Source organism: Stomoxys calcitrans, chromosome 2, assembly GCF_963082655.1.
Source record: "Stomoxys calcitrans chromosome 2, idStoCalc2.1, whole genome shotgun sequence".
Taxonomy (NCBI): Eukaryota; Metazoa; Arthropoda; class Insecta; order Diptera; family Muscidae; genus Stomoxys; species Stomoxys calcitrans.
The window spans coordinates 2,295,195-2,317,107 of NC_081553.1; the positions used below are offsets into that span (position 1 = coordinate 2,295,195).

At 34.8% G+C, this 21,913-nt stretch overlaps 2 protein-coding genes across 6 annotated transcripts in view; one reads left to right on the forward strand and one right to left on the reverse strand.

The window, feature by feature from the left end:
- LOC106083508 (neuropeptide SIFamide receptor) overlaps positions 1 to 5,324 on the forward strand; it is a 70,511-nt gene extending 65,187 nt beyond the window's left edge. For 4 of the 5 annotated variants that reach the window (XM_013246589.2, XM_013246586.2, XM_013246588.2 and 1 more), the window contains 3 exons: positions 290 to 464; positions 573 to 1,135; positions 3,948 to 5,324. In XM_013246589.2, coding sequence (XP_013102043.1) covers positions 290 to 464; positions 573 to 1,135; positions 3,948 to 4,162 — 953 coding nt within the window. In that variant the 3' untranslated portion in view covers positions 4,163 to 5,324. Of the gene's footprint in view, positions 1 to 289; positions 465 to 572; positions 1,136 to 1,215; positions 1,473 to 3,947 lie in introns of those variants that run through there. The other variant, XM_013246590.2, reaches the window with a different exon arrangement.
- Positions 5,325 to 19,900: 14,576 nt separating this feature from the next.
- LOC106083499 (tRNA-uridine aminocarboxypropyltransferase 1) lies at positions 19,901 to 21,063 on the reverse strand. Its single transcript, XM_013246577.2, has one exon. The coding sequence runs from the start codon at positions 20,908 to 20,910 to the stop codon at positions 19,933 to 19,935; it is 978 nt and encodes a 325-aa protein (XP_013102031.1). The 5' UTR covers positions 20,911 to 21,063; the 3' UTR covers positions 19,901 to 19,932.
- Between the last annotated feature and the right edge of the window lie 850 nt (positions 21,064 to 21,913).

Sequence of the window (21,913 nt, forward strand, 5' to 3'; positions counted from 1 at the left end):
ATTCTTGTGCGGCAATAGTGCTAAGGTCATCTCTTCTTCTCTTTCCGTTTGGATAACAACCTTGACCATACAATCCGTTGACCTTCAACTTACTCCTTTTTTTCTCGAGTGTATTACCAAAACTAATGTTTATCTCTACCGCTCTCTTCTCTCTCACTATCTTCATCCATCTCTGTTTGTATATTTTTAATTCAATGCCAATCGCACAAATGTACTCATAACAAAATGTGACACACACTAACACACAAATATACATTGCACACACATTCACATCACAATCCACACATAGGCGGAGAAATTTCCATGGAGGAGAGCGAAATCTTGAACAAGGTTACGCCATTCGCTCAATGGTTGGGTTCCTCCAACTCGTGCATCAATCCTATACTCTATGCGTTCTTCAACAAAAAGTACAGACGAGGCTTTGCCGCCATCATCAAGTCACGGTCCTGCTGTGGCCGCCTGAGGTGAGAGCGCAGAGGCACACATTCGCGTGCACGCAAACCCACCCAGACAGGGTCATGCAGCATCACTAATCACTTAATATTTCTTTTGTCGCCCCTCTCACCCCACAGATACTATGAAAATGTGGCCATAGCTTCATCGACTACAAGCACTAGCCGCCGAAAATCATCGCATTATCAGAATGGATCCCGTAAAAGTCCCAGCAGTCCTGGATTGCGAAAGACCAATGCCGTGTCCTACATATACGAGCATAATTCTTTGCGTCGCCATAATTTGATGTGCAAGCAGGATAGTAATCTCTCGCAGCAGATGCTTTTGAAGCAGGACTCTCATGGTTCGCGACAGTATTTGGTAAAACAGGAGAGCGCTTCCAGCGATGGCTCCCGTCGTCTGTTGTGCCAGCAGGACAGTAATGGCTCGAAGGTTTCACTATCAAAGCAGGACTCTGTGGTATCCTACTATTTGGAGAATAAACGTGCTGGTCACAATCTTCAAGATTCATTTGCCACCCAAGATTCCATATCGGTTGACTCGCGACGCAACACAATCTCTCGTGGCAACGAGAGCAGCAATGGAGGTGTTCCTTCGCCCGTTGTTGGCTCACTGCTGGAGCACAAAAGGCAGAAGTTCGTAAAGCAAGATTCTGTAATATCGTTTGTTGATCAAAGACCAGGTATAGTATTTGATTTATTCATCAATTTTGAATCATTTTAAAATTAGTAGAGAAGTTTACATGGCTAATGATTACCTAAGGCACAAGCCGAATTGAATGAATATGTGATTGCTGTCACAGCATGTCATTGTGATGCTGTAAAAACTAAAGAACAGACGCATGCACAACTGCTTACGACACTAACAAATCCATGCACAGGCGCCCAATCGCGACATGGCGTGAAATAACAGAGGCACGTAGGTGGCGATCATCTCAGGTAGAAAAACAGCGGGCGTTGATTTGTTGCCATGGGCTATTTCACAGGCGAGTGAGCTTTGCAAAGAAACTGTTCCATGGAAATGAGTACAAATATTAAAAAGTAAATAAAAGGTGGAGAATATACATATAAGAAAATTTCTAAGAGTGAAATAAAAAAGTACCATTTAATGTCACGTTTTGGAGAAAATGTAGTTTTAAATGTAGTTATGGCGATGTAGTTGGCTCACAGGTATGATGTCATGAGCACTAAAATCCAATTTTCTTCACTACATGCTAATATAAGAAAACTTAGTGGCTGATTGATTTTAAAGATTTGAAAAATGTTCTTAGGAAACTTAAACTTAAAAAATAACACTCCACTATAAATGCCCTAAATAGCAAATATATTAAATTTCATCAAAATTGAACCATGGTATCGATGGGTTGATGGCAGGGCTAAGTATTTTGGTAGAGTCGGTGTCGAAAAACCTAACTCAAGTCCGAACTTTTTTAGGAAAAACATTTTTTTTTCAATATTTTTGTCCGATTTCGCTGAAATTTAAAAGAGTGAGCTGTTCTACTTGCCAAATATGGATTCGATCGGATTATATTCAGATATAGCTTCCATATAGACCGAAGGACACACGCGGAGGGATAGACGGCCGAAATCGTTTTAGAATATCACGCAGATCTAGAATATATATACTTTCTAGGGTCGAAAATCAGTATAACCTCTATCCTATGGGGTGGACATAAAACATATATTAATAGTTTTTAATTCAATATTTTCCGAAGTCGTAAAAAACTACATCTTCGGTATCGAAGTCGAGCTGAAACTGGGCAAAATTTTATTTATTTAAATCTATTTATTGAACAGAGGCTACCTTTGAGCTTGCTAAAAAATAGAATTACAAAATATTCAACAAGTAAAAGCGTGCTAAGTTTGACCGGGCCGAATCTTATATACCCTCCACCATGGATCGCATCACGTTCTTTTTCCGGTATCTCTTTTTAGGCAAACATATGATAAAAGGAAAGAATTTCTATCATATTGGAGCTATAATAAATGTTGGAGAACATAGTAGAAGTTGTGTTAAATGTCAGCCAATTCGAATAAAAATTGCGCCCTTTAGGCGCTCAAGAAGTTAAATAGGGAGATCGGTTTATATGGGAGCTGTATCAGGCCAAAGACCGATTCAGACCATAATTGACACGTATGTTGTAGGTTGTGAGGAAGTCGTTGTACAAAATTTAAACCAAATCGGATAATAATTGCGACCTCTAGAGGCTCATGAAGTCAAGTTCCTAGATCGGTTTATACGGCAGCTATATATGGTTATTGACCGATTTGAACCATATTGGGTACAGTTGTTGGAAGTTATAAGAAAACATTTCTTGGATATACGATACAAAAGGAGACTTTAACTTTTTTTTACTTTTGGACACTCTAATGTATGCTCGCATGAACGCTTGTATGGGATAACATAGACTTCCAGTGTAAACGTATTTTTATATGTCTTCAATTAAGCGTAATACGGACTTCAATCTTTAGTATGAACAACTGTCAACACGCATTATAAACAAGTAGAAATGTGCTAAGTTCGACCGGGCCGAATTTTGGGAACACACCACCATAGATTTTGCCTTAAATTTACTCAAATTAATTTAGTTGAAGGGCATGCATATACTTCATGTACCAGAAATCTGCATAATCAAGCAAAATTGAAGCTTCTAGGAGCCATAGAAGGCTACTCGGAAGATCCGATTATATCGGAGCTACTTATACTAGGTAACAGACCGAATTGGATAAAACTTACCACGGATTTTGAAAGTTATAACAAAACACTACGTACAAAATATCAACTAAATCGGATAACAATTGCGGCTCTCAGGGGCTTAAGATGTCAATTCGGCAGATCGGATGTCAAATCGGCAGCTACATCAGGTTATGGACCGATGTGGACCGTACTAAGCACTGCCTTTGGAAGTTGTAACAAAACTATCCGTGCAAAATTTCAGCCAAATGAGACAAAAATTGCGACTTCTAGGGGCTCAAGAAGTCAAATCGGGAGATCGGTTTATATTTTGGGATTACAAACAGGCCATATCGGTCCAAGCAGATATCTTTATTCGTTCGAACGCTATCGTGATCGACTCAGAATGGCAAGACGATCAAGAATATTTATCCCAGATCAATGTTCAAGTTGTTATAATGAATGAAGGAATGACTTCATTGCTATGGCGAGCACCTTCCGTAGAAGTAGTGCTGCCTTCTATGAGCAAAATCGTAGAGACAAGCCGGTGCGTCAGTATAAATTTCACTTCAATTAATTGTAAATGTAATTAAGTGCCCACGAAATGTACAACAATCTACTCTGATCTAATGCTGTTGTCTTTGTTGTGTCCTGTTCTTTGACTTGTGTCTATGTTCTGGCTAAGAATAGAGTCCGTCGCTTTTGGCAATAATTTAATAGGCATTTTGGCTGCAACTGATGTCAGTACAAGGCTTAACACATAAATATTTGGATACCTTAAAAAAAAATAAGTACAAATCTCAAATTGTTTCTCATTTCAGAGCCTCGTCGCCATCAACTGGTCAAACAGGATTCGGTTATATCATTTGCGGATCAGCGACGTGGTCTCCTAAACAAACAGGACTCGATTGTAGGATGCTCTAGCCGGTCTGGAGATGGCACAGGACACCATGTATCGATACTCAAGAAAACCGATTCTCAGCTTAGCAGCGGCAGTTTTAGCTCGCCACGGCGCAACATAGAAATTTATGAATAAATCACCCACTACGAACATCTACGAAATCTAACGAAGTAGACAAACAAACAAAAACAACAAAGAAAATACAAAAAAAAAAAAAAACTTAGACTAGCACACAGTTATGAAAAAGCACACCAACATATCCTTCAACGTCAGGCAATACGGTAAACCGATAGAGAGCAGATACTTCTCTTCTTCCAACTCTACTACAAGGGATAAATAACAAAGTGTGGCGTGGAGGCGGAAGGGGGGAGAAAGCAACAAGTAGGAGCAGTAAGCGAAACACTCCCCTAAGTGGAAATAAAACAATCAAATTGTATTTTTTCATTCTTTGTAATACGATTTCGCAGCATATAAATTTACTAATACTACTACAACCTACTACTACTGTTGTTGTAACTAAGGAAAACAGTGATATTTTGGTAAAGAACGAACATATTTTCAAATTTGAGTATTTTTGTAGATTTTTGTTACGGATCATTCAAAGCCTATGCTAAGGGGAACGAACGGCATATGTGTTGTTTTTTAGAAATAACAGAAAATATTTTTGAATATCAATGCAAAAATTCCAAAAACAGAGACAGACGTACACAGAACTACAACCTACATACATACAACCAACATACAAACACATACATATATTAATGTTAACTGTTTGCTAGAGTTTTATTATTTATTTTATACCGAAACCAATGAAAAGAAACTTACATAATAGTAATATAACAACTACTATAATAGACAACAAAACAAAAGAAAAACTTGAAAAAAACAACACAGCTTTTTATATGAAAGTGTTTAGAGTAAATGTTGCGCGAACAAACACTACCTTCTAATCCAACCAAAAGGGAGAGGGCACCAACAAACAAACGAACGAAAGATAGCATTTTCGGATAGTGCCAGAGACCAAATAAAAACAAAGAAAGGACATCTCAACATATAGGGAACATTCAAATGAGCGACATTGACAATTTTTAAGGCGTGCAAAACAATTTTGGGCACACCGCCAAGAGACACTAAAGGAAGGTCCCCCCTCCCAGAAAAAAAAAGAAGACAAGTACCTTTATTAAAATGAAAAACAAAAAAATTAACAAAGATATATTTAATATTAATTACCAGAATAACCGTAAAGGACAAAAACAAGAACTAAGAAAAAACATTTTGTATTGTAATATTTCTAATAACAAATTTATATACAAAAAAAAAAAAACAAAACAATTTGTATTGATTTTTTTTTTAATATCAAAGCAATAATTCTACTTACTACAAACAAACGTACATATACATGCATATTATTATAATACAATTATATACAATACATATAAACAAATATATAATAATAATAAATTATTTAATACTAATGATATTGCTACATTTATATTGAATATCAAAAAAGAGTGCGTCACACACACACACTTGGACACATGTATGTGCAACCATTGACAAATACCAAAGAAGAAACCCAAAAAAAAAACAGAAATGACATACAACAAATTGAAAGCATTCTGGCCGGATATGCATTTTTAGAAAAAGCATTAACACTAATTACCATCACATAAATCAAGGTTGCCATCCATATTCGTACCAACATATTAGAGAGCAAAAATTAACATGTTTTAAGGATTATGTTAAAAATAAAATAAGATTTACTGCAACATGAGTGCAAAACACTATTTTTTCCGATTTTTTTCTCCCGCTTGAGTTACAATTCTTGCCGGAGATTAACAACTTCAGACATCCCTCTTAACAACTCTTATTATCCCTGTTGTAATGACTGCTTTGGTTTGAATCCGCTACCTGTAAAGTTGTGAGTGCACCCACATTGAACGAGGCTGTCCGCGGTTAAGACCGACAGCAGTCTGTATGATCAGCAAATATATTATCTAACCCCTTGTCCGTACCTAAGGGGGTTCCCCAAGGCTCGATTATAGGTCCACTTCTTTTTTCATTATATGCGAACCACTTGTCTCGTCAACTAGCACGCGATCTGATTATGATGTATGCTGATGACGTGCTGATTTTTCAAAGCGGCTTTGTGGACAATGTAGACGACTGCATAAGTAAACTTAACGCGGACCTACTTCGCGTTTATGACTGGGCGACTGCAAATGGTTTGTTGTTAAATCCAAGTAAGTCCAACTATTTGGTTGTTCACAAAAACAAGAATGTTAACATGTGAGAACTGGATATTTACGTTAATGGTCAAAAAATTGATATTGTATTTAGTGCGAAGAGTTTTGGACGTGGTTTTTAACAGTTTTTTGAGCTGGTCCGATCATGCTAACGTTGCAGCCGGGCAGACTTATTTAAAGCTTCGTGCTTTATGGATCACACACTCTTCAACACCCATAAATATCCGAATTCTTCTGGCGAAAACATTCCTAGTTCCAGGTTTGCAAATAAGTTAATGATATCGTTCTCACTATTGGCTACAGCGGAACCAAATTTAAGAGATATCGGACTTCCGTTTGAACGACGTTAGGGATTAACAAAACTGCAAAGTGACTTAGGGTTAGGTCGTAATTGCCCTCTCATATAGTTTCTATAATTCTATAAGCTGATTTATTTTCTAAATTGTAGACGGATCGTGCATCTGAATAACTGCAGAAATCATTCGAAGATCGAAATTTCTTATACAATTTATTTTTTTTATTTTTTCTTTAATATGGACATGTATTCCACGGCGGACATTTAAGCTGACGTATAAATTTAAAAGGAACAATTTTCGAAATGCAGTCATATTAAGCTGAATACGAATTTTGTAAAACACAAGTCAAGTAGCTTGTTTTGAGAATATCATTCCAATCTATAGAAGAAAGTTAAGTTTACTATAGTCAGTTGTGGAAAAATTAAATTATTTTCTTTATTGGATGAAAACAGTCCTCTAGAATTGTCAGAGGATCAGAAGAAGTTACGGGGAATTCATCGAACAAAGACTTATAAATGTATTGACGGATCCATTAATGAGGTAAAAATGATTGGACTCTGAAGAAATATTACAAGTAATAGACAGAGGATTGAATTCGCTAAAGGCCAGTAAAATATCATTGGTTTTTGCAGATTGAAAAGCACTTCGTATAGCCGTAGAATGAGATGAATATGTGACCATATCAGAACTAGAAAGAATATATGAGGAGGAAATATCAATATTAAATTTAGGTTCAAATGATGTTTTCCGAAGGGAAAATTGGAAATCTATTGCATCTATCATATAGTTGGAAATGCATATGCAATAGTGAAAATGGGCGACTTTGCATTTTCTTGTTTGGGCTATCAGGCATACAGCCTCATATTAGCGAAAATTCTAAAACAAAGCAGATAGCTTCATATTCAAAATGTAGATGCCTAACAGCTCTTCCCTTTAGAGGCACCAAAAATACACTTAGTACACATTTCATCATCTATTCTTTGGAGTTTGTTTTTAAAGCCAACATTGTATATTCCCATAACTGTTATGGTTGTTTAAATTTTTGTATCCAAAAAACTTATCAATTTTAATGGGATTTTATGCACTTTCCAATATTTGCCTATAAACTTTTTGTTTTTTTTTTATTATTTTATTATGGACATAAATGCATTTCATTTCTATAGACGTTTCGAAAATCATAACAAATCCAAATAATTACTAAAATAAGAAAATCTATTGTATACCTATCACTATAACAATAATCAAAAATAAAAAAAAAATACAACAGAACAACAACAAAGTAAAATGAGAACCCCAAACATATTAAAAGAAAAGAACTAAAAATACAACAGAAATAAGTTAAAAAAAGCACAAAACAGATAAAAATTTAATACAAACAAATGGAACATACGAATATATAGGTTTATATAAACATTTTAATATGAAATTTCTATAAAAAAATCTGAACAAACAAAAATCCAAAAAAAAAAATTATTTAAAACTAAAATATATATATATTTTGTTTACTGAATAATGGGCAAATATAGACTTAAAAAAATGTTTCATTAGACAGAACATAGAAAACAACAAAACTCAACAAATGAAAAGACAACACTCCACAATGTTGCAATAGGAGGAGCTGAAGCTCTTTTAAAGCAAACGCTTTAGGACATAGACATTATATAAAGTACACGCTGCGAAAGGCATGCAATGAAACGACGCCCTCTATAGAAGAACAAGTAAAATACAACAAAATATCTAAATAGTAAGAGTTACATACAAATTAAGAATGAAACACAAAAATTGACCCTGGTTTATTTACACAAAGCAATTGACTAAAGTGTTGGAAAATCCACACGCACTTTCGAAATGAAAACCCATGTGTGACTAATCAACGAGCAACAAAAAACTCTCAATCAGAACCTTTACAATCGCCTTTCAATGGCCCAGGATATGATGATTTGACAAAAATGTTTGTATCCAAATCGTCCTTTGATCGTGGTCCTTTAAAGGAATTCTCTCGAAAGAAAAACAAATAAAGCTGCTCAATTTGTTTTGGATTTTCCAGCACTTGGTTAAAACAAAACGTTTTTTTTTTAGCAACGCAGTCGGCACTACCGACTGAAACGATACCCTACATTTTGCGACCAGATAAAATCGTTAAATGACAAAAATGTTATATTTTGCAAGTTATCGTAATGTTTTTGTCTACAAGCATGTTAAACTTTAAAAGCTGCTACATTCACGGTTTGCGATTATATAAGGACCACGAAAAAGTGATTTAAATTCTTTTTCTGACAATCATCGTTACATGTAAAGCACAAAACCATAAAGAAAAATGAAGTTAACAGTTGATGTCATAGTTGATGGGGATGACTTTAATCCTCTTACCCTCACAGTTTTAAATAGTTCACGCATTTAAAACAAGGGCACAATTTTTGACTAAATGTTATTCGCATACTTTTTTGCTTGCAGAAAAAATCATATTCACTTTATTTCTTTGCTAATAACGTGTACCTATCCTGCAATGACAAAAAGTTCTAAATACTATGGTTAATATTTCTTTGAGGACTTATCTGAATTAGCGAATGTGAATATTTGCAAGCTACAAACAAATTTGCCCATGAACACTCCATTAAGGAACATTGCAAGCTTCAAAACTTTTTGGGGCGATCTGGCTGGTTTAACGGTAGGAACAAGTCTACTGGCGTAAACTTTTTGAAATAGATTAGTCCAGATCGGAAAATATGTTCAATCAGAGCTTTAAGCCGAAAGTTTGGAAATGCAGAAACTCTAAGATAATTTTAATTTCTATTTTAACATTTTCAGATTTTCATTCTTCAAGTTTTTTGCCTGTTAGGGCGAAGATAATTAAATTGTACAATTCTTGTTTGTTTCTCTTTCGAGACGAGCTCAATGATCGGAGATGCAAACGGAAAAGGAAAGCCAAAGATAGCAACACAAACAAACCACTATGGGACGAGTTTCGTCTTTAGTTAGAAGACTTTTCAACCATATTAGGTGTGATGGCTTCAAGGGCCGTGCTTTGATATGTTGTATTTGAATCGTATTAATAGCGAAAACGCCTCTATGATACAATTACCACATTAATCACACTCGACAACTCTGCTTATTAGCTATACTCTTCCCAATGCATGTATTTCTGTGTAATGACAGTCATTCTTTCTGTGACAAATTACACTTCTTTCGTACTACACATGATTTTGTGCATCTGTTGAAAGTTGTATTGATGGCTTCGAACGCTAAGACAACGAGAATGGCTCTCTCCGTATACCCAGGTTCGAAACCAGGCCGTGCTCTGCAGAATTTATCATTTTTCAAGTTTTTTGCCTGTTGAGGCAAAGATCATTAAATTTTACAATTCTTGTTTGTTTCTTCTTTGAGACGAGCTCAATGATTGGAGATGCAATTTTTGTTAAATATACTCCAATAATTAGTAATCCATTTGGTATGGGTCTCACTTCTCGTATCGAAAAAAATCAACGTGTTTTGCTCAAACATGCTTTAAAACCATTACCTGTGATTAGTTCGTTCACATACACAACTAAATGTTTAGTATTGGGATTACATACCCTAGAGCATGGAAGAAAAGTTCATTCTGCTCTCTTTATCTTTGTTGTCATTAATAATTCCATTAATTCTTCAGAATTATTATCACATTTACTGTTGTGAGTACCACCCGTTAACACGAGCTTTTCCAATTAACCTAAATTACCAAAAGGAATTAAATCAACATATGTATAGGATTCTGCACTTCAAAAAATAACTTTAAATTATATTTCACAACAAGATTAGATTGACAGTTTATTAATTAGTGTATTTTTTCGAAATCATAGCCTGTAAGATAATTGTATACCAAAGATCGAAATAAACCGGATCAGATGTTTGAGTTTGTCCAGGCCAACATTCTCCATTTGCGATATATTACCTCCGTAATTTGAACCAAAATTAACATTCATATATGTATGTCTATGTTTATACCCTACGCCACCACTGTGGTACAGTGTATTATAGATTTGTGTATTTGTTTGCAACGCTAAGAAGGAGAAGAGCTAGACCCATCGATAAGTATACGGATCGGCTTAAAATCACTTCCTGATTCGATTTAGCTATGTCCGTCTGTTTGTTTGTCCATGTATTCTTGTAATCGAGGTACAGGTCGCATTTGTTGTCGGATTTTCACAAAATTTGGCATAATCCTCTTTTTTGGTTCAAGGACGAACGCTATTGATTTAAAAAAAAAAAAAACGGTTTAGATTTAGATATAGCTCCCAATATGTGTGCAAAATTTCATCTTAATCGGCTCAGATTTAGATATAGCTCAGCTCCCATATATAACTTTCATCCGATTTGACCTATTAAGGCTGTAGAAGGCAGTATTTTTGCCCGATCTTTACCAAATTTTGCGCGCTTTGTGCTTTTTGTGACGTCCTAATATATGTGCAAAATTTCAGATTTATATATAGCTCCCATATATATTTTCATCCGATATGGTCTTTTAAGGCTGATCTTTATACTGATACTATATACACTACTGTGGTACAGAGTATAATAACTGTGTTTGTTACACCCAGAAGGAAGAGAGATAGACCGACCCATTGATAAAATTATACCGATCGACTCAGAATCAGTTTCTGATTCGATGTAGCTATGTCCACGCACTCAAAAAAATTTGAACCTCTACACTAGTTAAAATTAACTAAAGTTAGAAAATATTGAACTTCCTATGGCGCTAAAGAATAACATGCTCGTTGCGAGTTCAACAATTTCTTTATAGCTACGAAATTGTTTATACATAGTATTAGTCAACTTTCAACTTCCCACAGGTAAAATATGAACTAAAGAGCGTTGAAAATGAAAGATAAAATTATTAAAAAAAAAATCGCCTTTTCCAAACATTCCCGAGCATCCAAATTAGACATATCTTAATTAATTACTCAACCCATTTATTTCCACCCACGCTATCAATTGTTCAGCTATTGTGAAGAATAAGAACCTTTTAGTTATATTGAACTAAAAATCTTTATTTCTTTAAGTAGTTCATTCAGTAATAAATTTCAGAAAAGGTATTGTCAACAATGATATGCTTTTCCAAATGCTTAGTATAATTCTCGCTTATTTCAAAAATAATCGTTTAAGGAAAATTGATAAGTCTACCTGAATTGTAAGCTATTTTATCATACTCACGAGTAGTTAGTTTTATTCCTACAACGTTTATTTTCTCACTTTTGAGGAATTTTTAACGATCAGTTAAAAAGGCAATGCATCTCCCTATTTTCACTTTTAAGACCTTTGCTAACCCATTTATCAATAGATCTTCTCAAAAATTTGCACAACGATTTACTCTACAATATGTAAGGATTTTGATCGAAATTCTATATATTAAATTTAAGCAAATTTTGAATTCGACGATTTAGCCTACAAATCCAATGTGGTGTAGGGTATCAAACGGTCGGCTTCGCTCGACTTTAGCCCGTCCTTACTATCTATCCAATGTAACATCAGGATCGGTTTCAAAGATGGTACCTACAATAATGTTTGGAAAATATGTTTCATTCATATCATCAGATACTTAAAAGTGCAAATGTAGGGCATCGTTGAAAAAAGCTACAAACTTTAATTAAGTAATTGATATTTAAACTCAACTGAGTTAACGAGATAGATACATACATATATCCATAATATTATTGCAAATAAAAAAACACCATGTATTCATATGTATGTATGTATTATTACAGAATGTATTTGTTAATTCCTGTTTAGCCACAAAACAAATAAAAATAAAAACCAAAGCAAAAAATACTTACCAAAGAAAAAAACTATGTATATTTTCTAAAGGACAAACAAAAAACACTGCTTAAAAGAGTCAATGCCACTAGGTATAGAAACAAACAAAATATGAAAAAGTTACATTAACCGAATAAAAGTTAATATATCCAAAAAAAAAAAAAAACATTCCAACATATGTATGTACATGGACTAATCACACCCACACTAACATAGCTTTAATGCGAGTAGCAAAGAAGGATATTAGCAGCGAATCACGAAGAAGACAGTTGAAATCTTTGTGATTTTGCATGAACGATACCAAAGATTAAATAGAGTCATCACTCAGTAAGTACACGCACCTCTATCCAAAATATACAAACTTTCGTACGGAATTATTATTAGTTTTGTTTCCATTTTTACTCTACCCTAGTCTATGGCATTAGTAGGGGGTAAACACACACAGATTGTCCTTATACTACAAAAGAACCATTCATCACAACTTCAAAAGTTTTAACTTTTTATGTATCCAGAATTTGGTTAGGGAAAAATGCCGATGAAAAATTACAAATACAATTTAAGAGCTTATAGTATTCCGTTGGTCGTCAGATCCCTAGTTCCAATCTCGGTCAAAATGGTTTTTAATTATTTAAATACTTTAAAATTATGTCCCACATTATTCTGTAGATTTGTAAGGAGACGATAAAATAGACAATTTTTTATTTAAAATTAATTTTAGTTAAATAGTAACTTACAGTTACTAAATTTTTCTTAATTCCAAGTAGTTGTGAACTCAACAAATTTAAATCGTAAACATAACAAAATTAAAATTAAATTCAAAATTTCTTCAAGTTGTTCATTCAGTAATAAATTTCAATCATAATAATTTTAATTAAGTGCTTGCTCAAAGGAATTCGTTCTAAAGGTACGTTCAGATTAACAAAATTGTTGATCCATCTTGTTTTGTAAGTTTTTGCCCAAAATATGTCAAATTCGAGCATTTTTGATTTTGTATTCACATTAGACGCATTTTGTTTGTTCAAAAACACATCAAGTAGCGTTAACCATTCAATCAAAAAGGGCTTTTTATTTGCCCTACATTCGATTGCATGTAAAATTTGTGTTTGCTTGTTTTATTTAACAAAAAAAAACTATGATTAAACAAGGAAACACAAATTTTCCATGCTATGGAATGGTGGGCAAATAAAAAGCCCTTTTTGATTAAATGGTTAACGCTACTTGATGTGTTTTTGAATAAACAAAATGTGTCTAATTTGAATAAAAAATCAAAAATGTACGAATTTGACATATTTTTGATCTAATGATTAACGGTATTTGATTTGTTTTTGAAGAAACAAAAGGTGTTAAATAAATGTTTATAATGTGAATATCAAATCAAGAATGTACGAATTTGACATAATTTGGGCAAAAATTATAAAATAAGTTGAATTAAATATTTGATTAATCTGAACGTACCTTAACTCTCCCTGTGTTGCAAATTATTTAAAATATACTGATGATGATTAAGTTTTACTTGTACAAAGTTAATTTTCTCACGCGTTTAACTAGACGTCGGTAAAGATAATAAACTATCGTGTATTAGGGAATTAACTCATATTTACGAAAAGCTTTTTTCTGAATGAGTGAGGCAGAATAAGAAAATTCCTGCTTTGCGATCGCAAGCCATGCTTTTATACCAGCAAACTTTGGATTATGATACTCGTACTTGAGAGTTTTCATAATTCATTTTAATTCAAATTCAAACTGACTTCAATCCCACTAACATTTTCCTAATCGACTCGTTTGCCAATTCTTCAAAACCAGCTGTTTTCGATGAATTGGCGAGCTGATTGAGTGACAAAAAGTTTGTGATTTTGGCGTGAGAGATTGACACGTACGCGCGTTGGAAAAGAAAATTCAGAGAAATTGTGCAGATGGTGATAGCGGCATGTTCGCTCTGCGCACAATGAAAGTTTGGTTTGTTGGTCTGAATGAGAGATCAAGAACAGTTGCGATATTTACAGCATAGCTTTTTTTATAAAATTCTCAATGTAATGCAAAATGCAAATTTGCCCCAGTTCCTTAAACGAACTTTTCAAATATCAATGAGTGCTGTCCCATTCAACTTTAAGCTGACTGACAAAGGGTCTCCTTTTTATACCCAGGCCCAATAGGCGTGCCGCACCCCTTGGAGAGAAGTTTTACATGCTGTAGTACCTCACCATTTTTTTTTTCAGATATTCTCGCCAGAATTTGAACCCGGTCATTCAGCGTCATAGACGGACACGTTAACCTCTGCGCTACGGTGACTTTCAATTTACTCAATGTACAGATTTGTTACTTGTAATAATTTCCCTTTTTGTTCCCACCAATATAGGTTGGGGGTATACCAATTTCGTCATTCCATTTTAATCACATCTTAATATAGATCTTAGACCCGAAAAAGTCTTTATATTCTTAATCGTCTTGACATTCTAAGTCGATTTAGCCATGCCTGTCTGTTTGCCCATCCGTTCGTCTGTCTATCGAAAGCACGCTAACTTTCGAAGGAGTAAAGCACTTAAAATTTTGCACGAAAACTCCCTATTAGTGTAGGTCGATTGGGATTGTAAATAGCCCATATCGACCAATGTTTGGATATAACTGCCATATAAACCCATTTCGGATCTTAATGTCTTGAGGATCTTAATAGAATGTTCATGGGAAAATTTGCATAAGTCATAACAAGCACGGTCATGACATATCGGTACATAACTTTATCTATCACCTTCATATTTGAAAAAGTCATTCGAAGAACGTGGAAAATGCGATGCATGGGGGAGGGTGTATAACATTCGGCCCGGCCGAACTTAACGGGTTTTACTTATTTTCCTGGTTGCCTTGTATCGTGTTGCTGTGTAGGTTATCTAATAACTCGTTAAATTAAAAAAAAATCACAAGCACAAAATATGAGCTTTTTTAAAAACGACGTGTTTTTGTGAAATCCCACGCCGTGTTATTGGTATTATCCAGAAATTCCATTTAAATTTTCAGAAAATATACAAATAAAAAAAGATATTTTAGTCAGGTGTCGATAACCATCCCACCGTGCAATCGGTAAGGGAATTTTGCCAACAATTCTGTGTTTACATATAACATGTCATCTAGGTTAGGTTAGATTAAAAATGGTAGCCTTCAATCAAACTCACTTGGATATTTGAGTTCAGTGGTATTCCGGAGTTTCAAACAAAGTAGCCGTGTTTCTATGCTCCAGTACAAGAAAAAAAAAACTCACAACCACATCATCTATTCAGAATCATGCCAAGTTAGAAAGTCTAGAGTATTTATTTGTTTACTTATTAATATAAAGCTATTATTGCAATATACATAGTACATACAAAAATACATACATATGTGTAGTATCTGCATAACACTCTCAAAAGGATAACAAAGAAAATCCCACAACATTAAATGAAACAAATATTGTTCTTGTTATAAACAAAACAAACCGTCAAACACACACAAGACAACAAACAAACAACTGAAATATAATAAGAAAAAATACAATATTACAATAAAACAACTACAACCATATATTGTTTCATTTCTAAGTATTAGCGTGACGGAAATATGATACACGATTGAACGTACATACATATGTAATACGTACGAATTCAATATGAATATATATTTCAAACAAGTAAGGGCGTCCTAAGTTCAGCCGGGCCGAATCTTATATACCCTCCACCAGGGTCGCTTCTGTCGAATTCTTTGCGCAGTATCTCTTTTTAGGCAAACAAAGAATAATTAATAAGGACGGAGGAGGAGCTATTATATCAAGTTATATTCCGATTCGAGGCTCAAGAAGAAAAATCGGGAGATCGGTTTATATGGGAGCTGTATCAAGCTAATTGAACGATTTTTTAACTGGTAGAAGGGAAAAAATTTAGAACATTTTTATACTTACCCCAATTACATGAACTAAATGCGAGAGTTTTGGTGTGTGTGTGTGTGTGTTGTAGCAGTGTGTTGTTCACTGAGGCGGCAGCCCTTGCCAATGGAGAATTCCATCGGGTCAATCCGGTGCGTACAACCGGCTACCATGGGATTGCGAGTTGGGAGTTTTGGTAAAGTAAATTTGCATATGCTGAAATAAAATTTTAATACTTTATTTGGGTAAATTATTTACTAGAAAATAATATATGTGCTCCTTTCATTTAATGTTGTTATCTAAAGCTAGGTAAGCCTACCTAATGAGATTACAATAAAACTAATCTTCGTCGAAAAATAATGTTTAAATTAAATTTAATACAAAAACTGTACGTAGGTACTATTTTGTTTCATTTCAGCTTTACACGACAGTTAAAAAGTACCACAATTAAAAAATTTGGAAAATAAATAAAGAAATATAAATTCGATGATAATGAGACGATAACCAGTAGGAGATTCAAAAAAGTCGGGTAATTATTCTACCAATACCATTAAGTGATTAACAAGATGATTACGGATTACGGTATGTAGCAATAGATTGATTAAATATTCTGCCATAACCTGGTAGCGTATTAAATCACCATAAATGAACCTACTCTGGGAATAATCAATTGATTAGCAGGCACTAAACGACAAAAGATAAAGCAGTCGGCTAGAAAATGAGGAGCTCGGGTTTTGAAGACTTTGTACAACAAAACAAGCAACCGAAAACTCACAAAATCGTGGACGGAACATTTCAAAAATCGGCGTACAAATGTCTACACGAGAATACTACTCTGTTAACTGCCAGTTGCACCTTCATCATATTACAACCAGTGGTCCCAGAATAGACCCCAAGACCTTATAAAATATTCGGCATAACCAGGGCGTCAACCAGTTTTGTCCTAACTGCTCGAGGCAATACCAAATCTGTATTGTAATGCTGCCGAAGCGCAAGAACTGTCTTTGATACAACACTATTAATATGAGGTTCAAACGAGAGCTTGCCATTGATAATTAGGCCCAAACACTTCATGCTTTGAACAAAGTCAATTTTCACTCCCATATACGACAGAATCAAATTTACGTCATTGCGAGAGATGAAAAATATGGCCTTAGTCTTAGAGGCATTTACGCTCAGCCCATTTTTCTGCATCCAAGGTTCCATGTTTTCTAGCACATTACAAATCAAAGATTAAAAAGCATATATACATATAGCGAAATCGCCTTTAAAAAGAAGTTGCACATCGACCGCATAGGCGTACGGAACGCATCAATTCCAAATGGCATCAAATTCATCATTCAAAAAAGTATAAAAAGAAGTTGACCCAGGACTGATCCCTGGGGAACCCCGCTTTTTACTGGAAGAGTTGCCGAAGATATGCCATTGACATGAACATATTGCTCCCTCCCTGCACGATAAGAATACATAAATCTACACGCACTGTCGATATCAAAATAAAGTAATTCACTCTATCGAACGCCTTTTCAAGATCCAGTGATAGAAGAACACACAACTTATGGTTAGATAGACAGCATTTGATAGTCGGTTAAGTCACAACGAAATCCACACTGGCAATCATTCTAAAACATTTTAGTCTCAATCTCGAAACGAATTTTTCGCGTCACTTAGGAGTTTGTTTAAACTGCAATTCGAGCAAAAAGCGAAGAATTTCGATGTTTAAACAGATTCATCAAAGTCAAAAGAGCTAATAACTCATCAAAAATAAGGACTAAAAACCGTCTATGTATATAGACGAATATAGATCGGAAAAAGAAGCCCAGATGAACGAAAAGCAACCGTTCGACATCGACAACAGGCTATTAGTCTTTTTAAAAGATGTTTAAAATGTTGTTATTAATCAATACCAAGTTTAATTGATGAATTTTAAGTCAAACATTTTCTGGGCACTCCTCACACATATTTTTTTTTTTTTCGATTGTCACATTGCTTCACCCAATTATTCTCTTTCACCAATGTATTGTTTGTTAACGTTGTTTTTCGAAACTGACGAACTAAATCTCAGCAGCACACATTTGCTGCGCTTAAACCCCGTTTATACTGCTCCTAAAATCTGGATTTAATGGCTCGATCATCTGTTTTCCCTTTATAAAATCAGCTGACGAGAGCCTTAAATCTGGATTTAATAAACAGTGTAAACGGGGTTTTTACCAATTAATTTCGACGAATTTCTAAGCCAACTTTAAGTCACGCCCTACACGAATAAATCAGAATATTAAGGCCCTATGACCTCAAATTAGCACATGTCGTGTGATAGCAATGAAAGTAACATATGAAAAACACTTTTCAAAATAGCCCATGTAACTGTTTGGTTTAGAACGTGCTCTATTCTTCTGACAGACATTTATGACTATAACAATTTTTACGCATAACAAAATCAGATTTGATCACATTTTTAGGTTATGTCATACGGAAATAATGATAGCAAAAATGATGTTGTTGTAGCAGTGTGTTACACACTGAGGCGGCAGCCCTTGCCGATGAAAAACTCCATCGGGTCAATCCGGCTGCCATGGGATTGCGCAAAAATGATAAATCGTATGTGTGCCGTGCAATAGCGGCTTTAAGGAATGTGTGTTAAAGGGTTACCAACCAAATTATTTTGGTTATATTTGGTTCCTGGAATACGAATTTGAGATTAATAATTAATAATTTGAATCTGGGTCCATGATCACTCCTTAAAATCCAACGGAAAATATTGTTTCCTGAATAATAGAAGAGCAGCGAGGTGGGTTTAGGTCTTGCTACCGACATAAACTAACAGTAATTAAAATATTTTTATTACAACTTTGTATTATATTACTTTGTGAAGCAAGCCCAACAGAAAAATATTTGTATAGAATATAATTTTATTGGAAGATTCATGATCCCTGTAGCCACAATATCTCTACACTGAATGGCAAATTGATTTTTAAAATATTCAGGTAATACGTCTAATTCATAGTATTTTCCATAAAAACCATGCGTCCAAGTCCACTGGTTGTCATACATCCCCATCCCCACACATTGAACCTGCTTTACTTTTACAAGTTTTTCTGACCAAATACCTCAAATTTACTTTCGAGTTTTTTCTGACCAAATACCTAAAATTAACTTCTATCGATAAACATACCGATATTCCACCGATATACCGATTTAATAATCAACCTTATATAAAATATGAACTGAAAGTTACGCCGAATGCTGCAAGGAAGTTTATTGTTTGTGTTGTAGCAGTGTGTTGTACACTGCGTCGGCAGCCCTTGCCGATGAAGGACTTCATCGGGTCAATCCGGTACGTACAACCGGCTGCCTTGGGATTGAGGAAGTTTATTTTGATACAGCGACGTAAAAATATGGACCACTCTGTAAATTGTTTAAACATATTTGTTCGTATGTAGGTATAAAGTCTACTTTAATTTTAAGCATGATGCCTTGGTATCACTTAAAAAGTGTCTTTAAAACTCTGACATCAAAAAATAGGATTTATGTGAATTAATCACTAAGCACTAACATTTCCCACAATATGCATATAACGAAAGATATATGGGCTAACATTAATCCTCTTCATACAAACACATTTAATATGGAAGTATTAAAGTAAAGTAAAAGGGAGTTCTTTTGTTTGTTTGGGAGCTTTTTTATTCTTTATATTGGTCTGCGATATGATTTCAATTCATTATGGTCATAATACTTATGTATCAAGTCATACATATTAGCGAAAAAATACATCAAATTGTCGTATTGACCATTATATGGGGCTAGCGGATGCATGTTGCCTTCGTCTGTGTCTATTATCTTTGCTGTTTTATAGAAATTATCGCATATTTCCAAGTTGTCCAATCCTTTGTAGTTCTTATTCAAACCCCAGGCATTAACGTGCACCTCTAGGAGAAATTGATGTACAGCTTCCAGCGTTGCCAAATACCAGCGAGGGCTGCCTTTTTGATGACGCCAAAATTGTGAACATCTATTTTGCAGAACTACGGGCTTTAAGCACTTCACTCGTTCATCTTTGTAAATACCTCGACTTTGGTTCCACGTACTATCTATAAAAACGGCCTTTTTAATGGGCAGATTATCAAAAGTATACAACTTTGTGTTTTGCTCTTCCGTACATTGTCCGCCAGAATCTTCATCGACTACCTCCTCCAGGCGTTTTCTCAGTAAAGTGCCAACATTATAGCCTTTGGGAAATCCGTAATTGTTTTCCCTACATAGCCTTACATTACGCTCAAATAGCTGTGCCACTGTGACGCTATCCACACTGGGAAATATAAGGACCACATTATCCTCCAATGAATAATCTGGTATATCTGGGTAGGTAAATATTTGCACATCTTGGTCTGCGGCAAGAACTGCTGCATGTACGGCAGTACTTTTGCCATCAATCTCTTTTTTATGTTTTATAATATCAATTTTAAGGGGAATCTTCACCGTGGGTATTATGTCGCCCAGATTTCCGACTGGTATATAACAACTGTAGCAAAAAAACTTACGAGAACGAGCACACTGCGAGCAATTATACCGCCCTTCGATGGTATCCAAAACTGTAAAGTCGTTAATTTTCATATGGACGAATGGGTACTTTCGGGGCCGGCTTACAATTTCAATAGGATGCGTCATCTTGATCAACTGTTTTGTACCCTTAATAATAGTGATGAACCAGCATGCACTCTTTCGTCTTTAACATGGAGCATGGAACCTTTATTTTGCCATGAAACAAAAGTAAAAAAAAAAAGAAGACGAAAAGTTTCAACAGCTGTTTTCATCCAAATGGATGAAGCGACATGACGCGTCGACAATAATTCACCAGTCTGTTCACATATGAAGATTATTTCATAATATTTTTTAGAAACTCTGAGGACGATATTTTGTTTAATTTTGTTACGTTTTCTCCTACTTTCAATCGGCAGATTTGACATCCTTCATGATGTTCATGGGGCCTATCCACTTTATGTTTTCACAAGTGAATCCTGGATGTTTATAAAGAAGGAAAACTTGATATAAAATATGTTTCATCTAATAAACATATTGCCACTATTTTAACAAAATTACTAACAAAGATGAAGAATCATAACCTAAAAGGGAAGTTGGGATTGCAGTAAAAAACAAAAATATTTGTTCATTAGGGGGAAGTGTTGAATTTATTGTACTTGCTAATGAAAAACTTTGTTTATTAAAATAATATTTCATATGTCTGCTGAATATAATACGGATTTTTCATTGTCTTCGTAAAACTTTTTCAATAAAGATATTCTGCGTTATTTTATTGATTCTTGGATATACATCAACAAACATTTTATTTCACGTTCAGGACCGGTCAATTGCCCACCTAGATCATGCGATTTAACACTATTTAGACTATGTTTGTGAAGCTATGTTGAAGCTCATGTCTATGCATGACATAATTACCAGATAGCGGCAGCCGGTTGTACGTACCGGATTGACCCGATGGAATCCTTCATCGGCAAGGGCTGCCGCCTCGGTGTACAACACACTGCTACAATAACAACAACCAAGTAGTGTAACGTAAACAGCTGAATACAATTTTTCTCGCGGAGTGCACTATCTGTCAACGAGTTTTGGTTATGTATGTGTATAAAAGTAAAGAACCATACACCCACAA

Excerpts from the sequence above, each read along its gene's own strand:
- LOC106083499 (XM_013246577.2), bottom strand. The coding sequence starts at position 20,910 with ATGACGCATCCTATTGAAATTGTAAGCCGGCCCCGAAAGTACCCATTC.